The sequence below is a fragment of the Notolepis coatsorum genome, assembly GCF_963971535.1.
Source record: "Notolepis coatsorum genome assembly, chromosome: 1".
NCBI lineage: Eukaryota > Metazoa > Chordata > Actinopteri > Aulopiformes > Paralepididae > Notolepis > Notolepis coatsorum.
Window position 1 is genome coordinate 73,641,783 of NC_140165.1, and position 15,754 is coordinate 73,657,536.

Consider the following 15,754-nt stretch of genomic DNA (forward strand, 5'->3'; position numbering starts at 1 on the left):
CTAAAACTAGCTTTTCGGTTAGCTTTACAGCTAATGCTAATAACACCAGCAAGCAAACCCATCAGAGCTCCCCGTCAACACCCCTCTCTCGGGACGATGGCATTTAAGAAAGTATCTGCTGTTAAAATGACAAACAGCATTGACACTTTAATTCACGGTATATTAAAAACACGTTTGTTTTATAATGCTCACTCAGCAGACCGCAGTGTTGTTGATAAATTACGTCATATGGTATCGGAGCGCAGAATTAGAGGGTAATCCTGTCTCTCGGGTCGCTGAGTGACAATGACTGCTTGGCGCGGCCAACTCCACTATGCTGAGTAGTAGTATAACTCCACTATAATGAGTAGTATAGTATAACTCCTCTATAATGAGTAGTATAGTATAACTCCTCTATAATGAGTAGTATAGCAGTATATACTCTACTATCCCGAGTAGTATATTACACTTCCAATTGACCATATTCACACGGTGGCCATTTTGCTCTGTACGTCCCGCTCGGGTTGGGATCCCCTGGCACGTGCCCTCACCTGGTCCAGTGCAGCCAGGGGCAGGAAGTAGTAGTACTGGCAGAAGCCCATGGCCAGGGTGAACAGGCTGAGCACCTGGGTGTAGAAGCACAGCTGCAGGAAGAGCCAGTGGTTATCCTCCCCCACGCAGTTATTGATCCTGAGAGAAAACAACACGCAGTTATTGATCCTGAGAGAAAACAACAACAAACAAAAGCACATGTTGGAAATGCATTTAAGTAACCATTTCACTACCACACTACAGAAGGTTAACCTTTCACTACCACAGTGGTAGTGAAAGGGTTAACCTTCTGTCGTGTGGTAGTGAAAGGTTAACCTTCTGTAGTGTGGTAGTGAAAGGGTTAACATTCTGTTGTGTGGTAGTGAACGGGTTAACCTTCTGTCGTGTGGTAGTGAAAGGTTAACCTTCTGTAGTGTGGTAGTGAAAGGGTTAACCTTCTGTCGTGTGGTAGTGAAATGTTAACCTTCTGTAGTGTGGTAGTGAAAGGGTTAACCTTCTGTCGTGTGGTAGTGAAAGGTTAACCTTCTGTAGTGTGGTAGTGAAAGGGTTAACCGTCTGTAGTGTGGTAGTGAAAGGTTAACCTTCTGTAGTGTGGTAGTGAAAGGGTTAACCGTATGTAGTGTGGTAGTGAAAGGTTAACCTGTAGTGTGGTAGTGAAAGGGTTAACCTTCTGTAGTGTGGTAGTGAAAGGGTTAACCTTCTGTAGTGGTGGTAGTGACATGGTTGACCTTCTGTAGTGTGGTAGTGAAAGGTTAACCGTCTGTAGTGCGATAGTGAAAGGGTTAACCTGTAGTGTGGTAGTGAAAGGGTTAACCTTCTGTCATGTGGTAGTGAAAGTGTTAACCTGCTGCAGTGTGGTAGTGAAAGGTTAACCGTCTGTAGTGTGGTAGTGAAAGGGTTAACCTGCTGTAGTGTGGTAGTGAAAGGGTTAACCTTCTGTAGTAGTGGTAGTGAAAGGGTTAACCTTCTGTAGTGTGGTAGTGAAAGGGTTAACCTTCTGTAGTGTGGTAGTGAAAGCGTTGACCTTCTGTAGTGTGGTAGTGAAAGGTTAACCTTATGTAGTGTGGTAGTGAAAGGGTTAACCTTCTGTAGTGTGGTAGTGAAAGGGTTAACCTTCTGTAGTAGTGGTAGTGAAAGGGTTGACCTTCTGTAGTGTGGCAGTGAAAGGGTTAACCTTCTGTAGTGTGGTAGTGAAAGGGTTGACCTTCTGTAGTGTGGTAGTGAAAGGTTAACCTTCTGTAGTGTTATATGGAAAGGGTTAACCTTCTGTAGTGTGGTAGTGAACGGGTTAACCTTCTGTAGTGTGGTAGTGAAAGGGTTAACCTTCTGTAGTGTGGTAGTGAAAGGGTTAACCTTCTGTAGTGTGGTAGTGAAAGGGTTAACCTTCTGTAGTGTGGTAGTGAACGGTTAACCGTCTGTAGTGTTATAGGGAAAGGGTTAACCTTCTGTAGTGTGGTAGTGAAAGGTTAACCGTATGTAGTGTTATAGGGAAAGGTTAACCTTCTGTAGTGTGGTAGTGAAAGGGTTAACCTTATGTAGTGTGGTAGTGAAAGGGTTAACCGTCTGTAGTGGTAGTGAAAGGTTAACCTTCTGTAGTGTGGTAGTGAAAGGTTAACCTTCGGTAGTGTGGTAGTGAAAGGTTAACCTTCTGTAGTGTGGTAGTGAAAGGTTAACCTTCTGTAGTGTTGGTAGTGAAAGTTAACCTTCTCTAGTGTGGTAGTGAACGGGTTAACCTTCTCTAGTGTGGTAGTTAAAGGTTAACCTTCTGTAGTGTGGTAGTGAAAGGGTTAACCTTCTCTAGTGTGGTAGTTAAAGGTTAACCTTCTGTAGTGTGGTAGTGAAAGGTTAACCTTCTGTAGTGTGGTAGTGAAAGGTTAACCTTCTGTAGTGTGGTAGTGCAAGGGTTAACCTTCTGTAGTGTGGTAGTTAAAGGTTAACCTTCTGTAGTGTGGTAGTGAAAGTTAACCTTCTGTAGTGTGGTAGTGAAAGGATTAACCTTCTGTAGTGTGGTAGTGAACCAAGGGTAGTGAGGAGAGTAGAGGCCTTACCAAGGGCAGTGAGGAGAGTAGAGGCCTCACCAAGGGCAGTGAGGAGAGGAGAGGCCTTACCAAGGGCAGTGAGGAGAGTAGAGGCCTTACCAAGGGCAGTGAGGAGAGGAGAGGCCTTACCAAGGGCAGTGAGGAGAGTAGAGGCCTTACCAAGGGCAGTGAGGAGAGGAGAGGCCTTACCAAGGGTAGTGAGGAGAGTAGAGGCCTTACCAAGGGTAGTGAGGAGAGTAGAGGCCTTACCAAGGGCAGTGAGGAGAGTAGAGGCCTTACCAAGGGCAGTGAGGAGAGTAGAGGCCTTACCAAGGGCAGTGAGGAGAGTAGAGGCCTTACCAAGGGCAGTGAGGAGAGTAGAGGCCTTACCAAGGGCAGTGAGGAGAGTAGAGGCCTTACCAAGGGCAGTGAGGAGAGTAGAGGCCTTACCAAGGGCAGTGAGGAGAGTAGAGGCCTTACCAAGGACAGTGAGGAGAGTAGATGCCTTACCAAGGGCAGTGAGGAGAGTAGAGGCCTTACCAAGGGCAGTGAGGAGAGGAGAGGCCTTACCAAGGGCAGTGAGGAGTAGAGGCCTTACCAAGGGCAGTGAGGAGAGTAGAGGCCTTACCAAGGACAGTGAGGAGAGTAGAGGCCTTACCAAGGGCAGTGAGGAGAGGAGAGGCCTTACCAAGGGCAGTGAGGAGAGTAGAGGCCTTACCAAGGGCAGTGAGGAGAGTAGAGGCCTTACCAAGGGCAGTGAGGAGAGTAGAGGCCTTACCAAGGGCAGTGAGGAGAGTAGAGGCCTTACCAAGGGCAGTGAGGAGAGTAGAGGCCTTACCAAGGACAGTGAGGAGAGTGTAAGCCTTACCAAGGACAGTGGTGGTCCATCCTCCGCACACAGTGGCCGCAGCGGCTGCAGTGGTGGGACCTCTTAGGTCTCATCAAGTTGCACTTGTTGCACAACTCCCAGTGCTCTCGCTCTGAAAGACACAAGGACAGTCATGGGCATAATATGGACAACCTAAAGCTTTTACCGATGCAGATCTTAATGGCGAGACTGTCCCATTTCTACGGGCATTAGTTACTGTATACTTGACCTGAACATCGCATCACTGTACTGAGGTTTGATTGAATAATAGGTAGGGCTGGGTATCGAATAATTCTTTATTGTATCGATCTAATTGCTTCAATGCTATCGAGGATAGAAGAAATACTGTTTTGTCGAAATGTGGTATCGGATGACACCAAATCCCGATACCCACGTAGTTCATTTCTTCAGTGTTGGTGCCAAATAAGCACGTTTTCAGAGATTTAACATGTCTTGTGTTGGACCACAAAGCCTCCGCTCGAGTCACACAGCAGCACAAAACTCGGGAGGATGGTTTTGACAAAAGTATAAACTGTGGAATTCTAGGGGCGGCTGGGTGGCGCAGCGGAGATTGCACTCGTCACCAATGCAAGAGACTCCGGTCTCGAATCCGGGTGTCAGCGTTGCCTCCGGCTTGGGCCAGCCATCATACTAACTCAATTGGCAGAGTTAGAGGGTGGAAGTCGATGGGTGGGGATTTGGACGTTGTGGACAGCGACTCCTACAGGTCGGTTGGGGGACGCCTGCACAGCAGAGACAGGAAGCAGCGGGGGTAGTGTGAGCCTCCCACACGTTACACCTCGCCACTGAGAGTCCACGCTGGCAGGTGAAACGGTGTGACAGGCTGCCTCCTCGTGTGCCGGAGGGGACACGTGATGCAAGGCTTCTATCCTCCCTACAACCGACCAGTGGGGGGCATAGTTGAGCAACGTTCAAGACAGGGGAGGGGAGAATTGGAAACACGAAATTGGGATGGGAGAAAAAAATTTAAAATAAGGAGAAAAAGTGGATCAAAAAATATTTTGAATTCTCTACAGAATGATTTAAAAAGGTTGTACAAATATCTTTCAGTTCAAGAAAATCTATAACGATGACTTATTTTACAATAAAAGACTGTTATTGTAAGGATCGATTGTTAAACAATTGCAATTGAGAGACCATCATATTGTTTATTAATGTTTTGAACAAGGGGCAGGCAAAATAAGATTTTCTTTCTCCCCGCTTCTTTTTTCTCATGGAATGTGCAAATTGAGATGTGCTTCGATTATGAAACACTTTTAGATTATGGAACTGTGCATGACCACGAACGTAACAAATAAAAACTATTTAATGAAATATTTCTGACCAAAACATATTTTGATGCAGCTTTCAGGACCAAACACCACATAGTGACACACAGGTATTTCTATGACGATAATGGGGAGGTCAGCTTCACTGGGGGGGGGGGTGATGGGGAGGTCAGCTTCACTGGGGGGGGGGGGGGGGTGATGGGGGTGATGGGGAGGTCAGCTTCACTGGGGGGGGGGGGGGTGATGGGGAGGTCAGCTTCACTGGGGGGTGATGGGGAGGTCAGCTTCACTGGGGGGGGGGGGGGGGGGGGGTCAGCTTCACTGGGGGGTGATGGGGAGGTCAGCTTCACTGGGGGGGGTGATGGGGAGGTCAGCTTCACTGGGGGGGTGATGGGGAGGTCAGCTTCACTGGGGGGGGGGTGATGGGGAGGTCAGCTTCACTGGGGGGGGGGTGATGGGGAGGTCAGCTTCACTGGGGGGGGGTGATGGGGAGGTCAGCTTCACTGGGGGGGGGGGGGGGAGTGATGGGGAGGTCAGCTTCACTGGGGGGGGGGGGGTGATGGGGAGGTCAGCTTCACTGGGGGGGGGGGTGATGGGGAGGTCAGCTTCACTGGGGGGGGGGGGGGTGATGGGGAGGTCAGCTTCACTGGGGGGTGATGGGGAGGTCAGCTTCACTGGGGGGTGATGGGGAGGTCAGCTTCACTGGGGGGTGATGGGGAGGTCAGCTTCACTGGGGGGTGATGGGGAGGTCAGCTTCACTGGGGGGGGGTGATGGGGGGGTCAGCTTCACTGGGGGGTGATGGGGAGGTCAGCTTCACTGGGGGGTGATGGGGAGGTCAGCTTCACTGGGGGGTGATGGGGAGGTCAGCTTCACTGGGGGGTGATGGGGAGGTCAGCTTCACTGGGGGGTGATGGGGATGTGTGATGGGGATGACACCCGTGTTCTTAGGTTGGTGTGGTGGTGGCGAGCCGAAACAAGCTTTATTTATTAGGGATACACGATAATTATCGGGCCGATAACAGCAATTATGACGTCATCCCGATAAACCCGATAAAAGTATTGATAGCTGGGGCGCCCCAGTGGCGAACCACATAACGCGCTGAGTCGCGGCACGGCCGACCCGGGTTCGATTCCCGAACCCGTCGTTATTTGTCGAATGGCTTCCCCCCACTCTGTCTCCCGTTTCACCTCTCTTTCTCTCTCTACTGGACTGCCCAGTAGAATAAAGCGATAAACACTAAAAAATGTATCTTAAAAAAAATTGATAGCTCCAATAATAATAATAATGGCCCTTTTTTATTTTATTTTTTACACAATTTTTTTCCCTTTTTCATGTCAACGTTCACACGCACAATATATGCTTACTTAGGATTTGACTTGATTCAACAACAAAGCAGTCGGGGCAATGGCAAGCCGAAAACGGTCGGAAATGTGGTTATTTGAAGTTTGTTTTTTATAACCGAGGTAGGCAGATTAAATTTTTAGAGACTAAAGTACCGAAAAAAGGTACCGTTGGGTACCGGTATCGATTCACAGGTACCGGTACCCATCCCTACTGACAAAGCACAATACCTGTTGGTTTTTAGTTCACTCATTGTTCAGGGAAACACATTGTTAATGACATTGACGCATTGTGAATTTTGTAATACAATAAATATATATATATATCGGTTATCGGTATCGGTATCGACCTTGAGGAGCAGAAAGTTATCGGTATCGATATCGGGGTCAAAAAATCTATATCGTGCACCCCTATTATTTATACACCGTTTATACACATCCGAGCACCGAACAGGACTGTGTATTGTGCAGGATTAGGGCTGCAAAGAGTCAGGAATCTTCCACGGGAAGTTACGCTTACGGAGGAATTTGGGAAATTTTGCCATTTTCAATAAGAGAAAACTAACTTATAATAGTGAACTTATTTTGGGGGGAAATACACATAAGGCAATTTTTTTTACTGATACAGGCATACAGACCCTCATCTGCACCTTTGTTTATACAGTTTAATTTTCTCATATTTTATACTCCAATTTTATTGCCTATATTTATGTCTTTCTTCTTTGTCTATTCTAAGAAAATAGACGAATGTGATATGTCATGTTCAGTTAAATGCATCTTGAGGTGAAATATGAGTTTTAAAGATGTTTAAAATTAATAACGATCCGCCTAAACAGTGAGTGGTTGCCATGGTAACTAATTAAATGTGTGTGTGTGTGTGTGTGTGTGTGTGTGTGTGTATGACCAAATTAGGATATGATCACTGTCTCTTGGACAAAATGAAGATGTTTTGCCATAAATTAAGACTATATTTCAAACCAATGATGTCTGTGCCTTAAGAAATGTCCTCACCTTCTTTTTCTTTTACTCATATAAACTGTATAAATAATGTACTTTATATAAAATGCACCATTTAATTTTCTTGGTACCAAAGTAAACCTTTACATTTCTGTACTCTTGACCATTGTAGAGAAGTCTGTGAAAAAGAAAAATCACTTTTCTATCACATAATTGTTCTTTTTGACCAACATAAGTGTTGACTTAACATTCTGTGCCATAAGTAATTGACCAGTAACTTAAAATGTGAAATGATGATATGCATGACAGATTCTGATCTATACGGATGACTCCATTCAATAGGGGTCTGGTCTCGTTAGTCTTGTTATCAAGATGGCAAACTTTGCAGCATCACATCTAATGTGAATTAATCAGAATTACAACCTTCTGCATGTACAGTGCATTCTCCAATTACTCCAATACAATATATCATAAAATGTAAAGAGTTGTATTATATTGTTGTCATTTGATTAAAGTTCAACTGATAACTAACTTGTGATATGGTAAAAGGGTTATGTTTCCATCTGCATATGACATGATAAACACAGCCCTATACTTCCATTTTAGTCCTGTTAATTCCCCTATATTCCTGTTAATTCCCACAGAAAGTTGCCACCTTGGAATATTCCCAAAATGTTGCCCTATGCGAGATAATTATTACAGATTATTAAAATGAGTTTGATACAGTAAATGTATTTGCGGTTGGCCTGTGAATAAATTTGTGTATATGGGACACCCTGGAGGCCGGCGGGTTGAGGGAGGGGTTTCTGATCCATTACTAGGGCTTAGTTAAGAAGATAGCGTGTTTGAATCTAAAAACATGGATCAAGTGAAAGCATCACTCAAGTCACCGCCAGGTGCAAAGGCAGATGTCTGGTTGCATTTTGGATTAAAAAAACATGACAACAGAGAAGGGCTGGACAGAAACAAAGCCATAGTGTAAGCTGTGCAAAGTGGAGGTGAAATATTGTGGAAATACAACAAATCTATGAAACTTACTGAGACATCACCCTGACGTGACATTATGCAAAAGCCAATGTTCCAATGTACATTCATGTAACTGCTTGAGAGTCAATTATTTGTATTTTTTTTTAACAACGTTTTTTTATTCAAAGATTACATTTATATCTTGCATACAGATGTCATGTGTTCTTTGTTTTTTCCTTACTGAATATCCCTCCCTCCCGCCCCACCCAGAAAAATAAAAAAGACAGTACAAAAGTAAATAAATACAAAATAAAATAAGACAAATACAAAATGTGAAATTAGGATCTACTTTAACAGCATATGGTACTCTTAAAGGATACGTCTATTTGATATGGATATAATGAAACAGAAGTGCAATTCTAGGTCCGATACACAAGCCAGGTCGTATGACCCTAAATACGTGAGGTGGGAGATTAAATAAATACACGCCCACTGTCCCCAACAACCCCAATCAACAAGTAAGCCTACTCAGTGAAAATTACCCCTCCCCTACATGGCACTCGACATAACTTCAGTCAGGAGGTAATGGATCTATTCTATCTACATATGAGATTAACGGTTGCCAATGTGTGTAGAATTTATCAGCGGATCCTCGAATTGTAAATTAAATTCTTTCCAGTTTTAGGAATGACATCACATCATTCAGCCATAATCTGGATGATGGGGGAGGTTCTGCTTTCCAATGCAAGAGTATCCTCCTGCGGGCAATCAGTGAGGCAAAGGACACTACATTGTATTGTTTTTTGGTCAAGATCACATCCTCCTCGGGGATCCCAAAGATAGCAATTTGGGGGCAGGGCAATATAGTAATCTCCAGTACCTCCGAGATGGTATCAAAAAAGAACGTCCAGAATGTTATCAGTTTCGAGCAGGACCAGAACATGTGGGTTAGATCCCCTGGTGACTGTGCACATCTGTTACAGTTGTCTGTCACATTGGGATATATTTTTGCCAATCTGGCTTTACTATAATGGACTCTGTGAAGGACCTTAAACTGAATAAGGCCAAGTCTGGCACAGGAGGAAGAGGTATTAACTCCCTCTAGTGCATCCCCCCACCATTCATCCGAGAAGGCGACCCCCAGTTCAGTCTCCCACCCGTCCTAATCCTGTTTATGGCCATGTCTTTTCTAGGTATGGTATCATAGAGATATGAAACATGGCCCCTATCCATATTAGCGAAGTGTCGAAAACGCTCCACAACTGATGGAGGGGGCAACTGTGGAAACGTAGGGGAATGGGTCCTCACAAAATGCCGAATCTGGAAATATCTAAACCGGTCAGAGTGAGGTGAATTATATGTGTCACATGGGTCCCCAAATTCTGCAAATACACCATCTATGTATAAGTCACTCAAAGTGATTAGTCCCTCTTTCTTCCATCTAGCAAACCCAGTGTAGCAGGTAAGAAAAGGTGGTTATTACAGATGGGTGCTGACATAGAGAGCTTAGTCCACCCGCATATCTTTCTCATCTGGGCCCATATCTTCAATGTGGAAACAAAAATTGGGTTCTTACTATATTTTGTTGGTGACAGTGGCATTTCACCGCAAGCTAAAGCTTGAAGGGAAGATGTCGGGCAAGAACTGGCCTCAAGTTGACCCCAGCCGCTGTCCGGTTCACTCGTCCACAGGACAATTTTGTGAAGATTGGCAGCCCAGTAATAAAAAAAATTTGGTATGCCCATTCCTCCCTGATTCCTATCCCTTTGCAGCAAAGACAATTTCATTCTTGGTGTTTTGCCCTCCCAGATAAATGAAGAGATCATCTTATCCAGATCAAGAAAAAATGCTTTGGGGAGAAATAAGGGGAGACTTTGGAATAAGTATAAATATCTGGGTAATACATTCATTTTAATGGAATGTACTCTGCCAGCTAAGGACAGGGGTAAGCCATTCCACCTCTGTAAGTCAGCCTTTACCTTTGTTGTTAATGTGGTAAAGTTTTGTTTTCGAAGAGAGCAAAGAGATTGGGAGATGTTAATGCCCAGGTACTTAAAACCAGTATCCGCTACCTGGAAAGATGGAAGGCAATGGGAAATATTCTGGGCAAGATCATTAATTGGGAAGCATTCACTTTTCTGTACGTTTAATTTGCAGCCAGAAAAGCTTCCAAAAACCTTTAGAAGAGACAAAATATTTGGGATACCGGCCATTGGGTCTGATATGTAGAGAAATAGATTGTCTGCATAAAGAGATACTTTGTTCGCTACCTCCCCTCCTGATGCCAGAGAACAAGGATTCAGCTCTAAGAGCTATGGACAGGGGTTCAATGGCCGCCGCAAAAATCAATGGCGACGGTGGGCACCCTTGGCGTGTCCCACGTGTGAGTGGAAAGGGCTTAGAACTGAAGCCATTAGTTGTGACACATGCCTATCCAGTACAATAAGCGTATCCACGCCAACACTTCTTCCCCAAATCCAAACTGTTTTAATGTAAAGAACAAATAGTCCCACTCCACTCTATCGAAGGCTTTTTCCGCGTCCAGAGAAACCACTACCTCAGGGACTATTTGAGAGCTTGGTAGTCCAATAATGCTCAACAATCTACGAATATTTGTAAAGGAATGGCGGTTCTTTATAAAGCCTGTCTGGTCCTCAGATATTACTGTGGGGAGAACAACCTCTAGTCTACATGCCAACGCTTTAGCTAATATTTTATTGTCCACATTAAGAAGAGACACCGCTCGATAAGAGGAGCAGTTTATGGGGTCTTTATCCTTCTTAAGGAGTAAAGAGATGGAGGCCTGCGTGAGAGTAGGTGGCAGAGTACCCTTCTGTAATGAGTCATCAAACATCTCTAATAATAAAGGGGCCAATTGATTCGAAAGTTTCTTAAATAATTCTACAGGGTAGCCATCTGGGCCTGGAGATTTTCCACTCTGCATCTTTTTAATAGCTGCAGCAACCTCACTTAGTTGTAGCGATCGATCTAAGTCCTGACAATCTTCTGGAGACATTTTGGGAATAACTTGGCCTGAAAAGAAATCTAGCATTACAGAGGTGTCTTTGGGTGCCTCAGATGTGTAGAGCTGTGAATAGAATGACACAAATGCGTCATTAATTTGTTTAGGATCCGTTGTTAGTGAATCTGAACTATCGCGAATCTGTGGTATTAGTTGTGAGGCTGATCTGCTCTTCAGCTGCTGGGCCAGAAGTCGACCCGCCTTGTCCCCACTCTCATATAGGGCACCCCTTGTTCTAAGCAAAAATCTTTCTGCCTCTTTGGTGGATAAAAGATTATGTTCCGTCTGAAGGCCAAGCCGGTCCTTATAAAGTTCCGGAGTCGGAGCCACGGCATAGCGACGATCAAGATCTGTAATCAGAGTCTCTAATTGTTGTTGCCTTTCGAGATGCTGTTTGTTAGCATGTGCGGTGTATGAAATAATTGTGCCCCTAACATTTGCCTTTAGTGTCTCCCATAATAATGAGGGTGAGGTTTCGTCATTTTTTGTCTCGAGAAATAGGTCAATCGCTTGAGATACCACGTTACAGAATTCAGCAGATGCTAGTAGGGTAGAGTCTAGTCTCCAGAAACGGGCCTCTTTGGGTTTAGATTTTAAAATAAGTTCAAAGGTTACGGGGCGTGGTCTGAAATAGTTATAGCAGAATAGCTAGCTGAGGACAAAGACGGTAATAAGGCCTTATCAAAGAAAAAATAGTCTATGCGTGTGTAGGAGTGATGTACATGAGAAAAAAAAGAGAATTGCTTATCTGTAGGATACAGAAATCGCCACGGGTCAATGTAGCCATTGTTATTCATAAAAGTGGACAATGTTTGAGACATCTTTGAGGGCACAGCAGTCCTGGTACTCGATCTATCAAGGTGGGGGTCCATTACACAGTTGATATCTCCTCCCAGTATTAAGTGATGTGTGTTCAAGTCGGGAAGTGAGGAGAGAAGTCTGATATAGTGAGCCAGTTACTATTATATAGCGACCATTGGGGTCTGAAATAGTCTTAGCGGGAGTGAACTGTACTTTCTTGCCTATCAGTATGGCTGTCCCTCGTGTTTTAATTTCAAATTTAGAGTGGAAAATCTGACCGATCCATGGTCTAGCGAGTCTCCCTTGGTCAGTGGTACGTAAATGTGTTTCTTGGAGAAATATAATATTGCCTTTAAATTTTTTTATGTGGGAGAAGACCCTAGCCCTTTTAACCGGCTCATTTATTCCCCCCACATTCCATGAGAAGAATCTGACTGTGTTCCCCAGTCCCATCGAAACCTTTGTGTTAGTCATTGTCTGTTGTTAGTGGGTCAGACAGCATAATAATAGTAGTTGCAGTGTATAATAGTATCCCAACTAGAGAAGGGTACCAACCTAAACTGCCGTGCATCAGACCTAGAAGAGCACACGTTAAAATGTCAATCACAGCAAACAGACAGAGTGTATAAGAATAACAGAGTACCATAAAACAAAAACAAACACAAACCATCCCACCCCCCTCCCCCCGCACATCAAGTGTTCCATCCCCGAATGATGGGAACAACCGTGCTGACTCCACCAGGAGCCTTTCCCTTCAGTGATACTTACGGCTATAACCATGGCTAACAAAAACAAAAAAATGAACTCAGCAGGGTTATATGTAAATATTAGGCACCTAGAATACAGTGCAACCTGAGTCAAAATAAAGGATCATTTTATCTAATGTTTAATCTATGACTTTATGGTCCTTGGATGTAAATGCAAATTAATGTAGTCAACTTTCAAAAATAGAAAACAACTGGTTATTGACCGACATCAGACCTTATATGTAGTGGGTACACCCATTACAAAGAGTATTCAGGCTCTGGCATATCCCCCCTCCCAATGTCAACCTCATTAAACATATAATACAGTGCAACTTAGATCTAGTGCTTAATCTACAACTTGTATGGTCATAGGGTATAAATGCAGATTGAACTTGCCAATTTTCAAAAATAGGAGATAATTGGTAGATATTTAAATCAGGCGTGGTTAGGTATAAAAAAAAATATATATGGTATATTGACCAACCTCAAACCATACGTTTAGGGGCACAACTGTTACTAAGAGCAATGATAAGAGCACAGTGCAACCTAAATCCAGTATTTAACCTATGACTTTATGGCCATATGATATAAATGTAAATCAAACATGGTCAATTTTCAGGTATAGTGAGTAAATGGTGTATTGACCAACCTCTCGCCTGTGTGTAGTGGGCACAACAGCTACAAAGAGTAATGATAAGATCTTATTACAACTTAATTCTATTGTTTAACCTACGGCTTTATGGCCATATGATATAAATGTAAATTAAACATGGTCAATTTTCAGATATAGAACGTGTTCCCTTCACAGTTATAGGGAAACTTAAATCTAGTGTGGCCATGTGCCATTGGCCATGTGCTATAAATGTAAATTAAACGTGGTCAGTTCCCAGATACAGAAAACATCTGGCACTAACCGACATCACACCATGTGTGTCGTGGGGACAGCAGCTACAGAAAGTAATGATGAAAACACCCTACAACTTAAATAAACGTGGTACATTTTCAGGTATAGGAAATAAGTGGTATCTTGATCGCCCTCGTACCACATGTGTGTACACCACCCCCTGCACGCACCCCAACCACGGCCCCACACCGCCCGCAGACGGAGGAGTGCCTCCCCCCGCGGACCGCGACGGACCGCGGCCAGAGCGCACATGGAGGACAGCGCACACACACGACCCGAGCAGCCATAGAATAATAATAATAAAAATTAAAAAAACACCACCCAACTCTAATGTTTATAAAATTACTGTTGTATTGACCGACACCCTACCATGCGTGTCGCGGTAGCAGCAGCTACACAGTAATGATGAAAACACTGTACCACTCAAATCTACAAATGTAACGTGGGGCATTTTCAAATCTAGAAAATAAATGGCACAAGTTACCAGAGCGCACTGGCCCTAGGTTAGACCTCCTGCAATCATCATTACCTCACAACAACCTTATCGCCCGTTTTAGATTTAGGCGTTGAGGCTTTAAATTTTTTTATACAACTTAACTAATAGTTGGCCCGAATATGTCGTCGACTCACCAATCAGTCAGTGGAAACTAATCGAAAGCAGTCCCATCTTTAATTCAGTCTCCGTTTCTGTTCAACGATTTGACAAAAGTTGCAGCCTCTTCAGGTGTGTCGAACTGACTCTCTTTGCCGCGATAGGTAACGATGAGGCGGGCTGGATGGCGAATTCCAAAACGGAGCCCCTCCACCTCTCGGAGCTGGCTTCTCACCTCGTTAAACGCTGCACGCGCCCGTGCTATCTTGGCTGTGTGGTCTGGAAAAACGAAGATGGACACCCCCTCGTACATGATCCTCCTCGTCTCTCTTGCTTTCTTTAGGATGTCGATACAGTCTGAAAAGTAGTGTAGTCTGGCCACAATTGTGCGAGGTCGCTCCCCCGGTCGGGGTTTGGCCTGGAGTGTACGGTGCGCCCTGTCCAACACAGGTTCCTTCTCCATGTTGAAAGCCTCCTTAAGCAGCATGGAGACGGCTGCAGTCGTGAGGGGGGAGCCTGTATCTTCAGGAACGCCAACAATCCGTATGTTGTTGCGACGAGACCTAAATTCGAGATCTTCACATTTATTTTCTGTTTTAATCAGTTCTTTGACAAGATGTTCAACTTTCTCCTTCAAAATGGCGACGTCGTCAGTGCATGTGGTTAGCGCGTCCTCCACTCCTGCCACTGTGCCTTTTATCAACGTTACCTCAGATTGTAAAGTTGTTATCTTGGCTGACCTGTTGTGACTTTTTGATAAGTAATATAATTTGAACAGCTTGAAATATATCATTTATTATTGTAGCAAAAGGTGTAATCGAATTGGCATAAATATGTTTTATAATAGCCTAAATGGAGATTCACTTTAAATTGTTTATCATATTGTTTAGAATTAGATTGCATTATAGACTAGATTCTGTAACGCACCATTTTTGCCCCCAGTGGGAAGTCAGCTGCGCGCAGGCCTAGACCACACAATTGAACACTAATTAGTGACGCGTGCCACCTGTAAAAGGGTGTGTTTGATCCTTCGGGAGAAGTTGACAGAATGTTTGTTAGAATAAGCTATGCCTCGCTGCTGCTCTGCCTAGAGAAACCTGTAAAGGGAGAAACGAATTAAATGAAATGGAATTGAGAACTGCATTTCTGCCTCCTGGTCGTCAATGGAACATGAAGAACAAAAACTGTGAAATATGAATAATCATACGTGTTAAAATAAGAAGAGGATTTGGAACAGTTTATTGTGCAAACAAAGTGGTGCCGAAACCAGGGAGAATTTAAGTATATTCTACACGGACGGACTAATTGGATAAAGAAGAAGAATGACTGAACTAACAAGATTGAAGGCTATCCGAGGAGCAATAAGGACGCCTGTAACCAAGTTGCTGAACAAGATAGACGAGCAGATAGGAGCAGAGGCCCCTTGTCTGCCCGACTTGGAGGAAAGTAAAGCAATATTAGTCGTCAAGGAGACGACTCTAAATGAACATGATCGGGACATTGCAGCAGCGACGGAAGAGAAGGACCTGGTCGAAGAAGTGACCACGGCTCTGGACTATATGGACCGAATAATCAAAAGGAAAACTCGGATCAACAGGTTGGTGCGCGACTCTCTCATAAAGACAGAAGAGGAACGACAGAGAAGAGTGAGCGATGGGAGCTCACACTCATCAAGTAGATCGGATCATATCAGACTTCCGAAATTGATAATTGGAAAA

At 44.2% G+C, this 15,754-nt stretch overlaps 1 protein-coding gene across 2 annotated transcripts in view; it reads right to left on the minus strand.

Annotated features, from left to right (window-relative positions):
• zdhhc21 (zDHHC palmitoyltransferase 21) overlaps nt 1-15,754 on the minus strand; it is a 47,054-nt gene that overhangs the window by 14,912 nt on the left and 16,388 nt on the right. For both annotated transcript variants that reach the window (XM_084317657.1, XM_084317658.1), the window contains exons 4-5: nt 3,418-3,529; nt 531-669 (exon numbers count right to left, since the gene is read on the minus strand). In XM_084317657.1, coding sequence (XP_084173783.1) covers nt 531-669; nt 3,418-3,529 — 251 coding nt within the window. The remainder of the gene's footprint in view (nt 1-530; nt 670-3,417; nt 3,530-15,754) is intronic.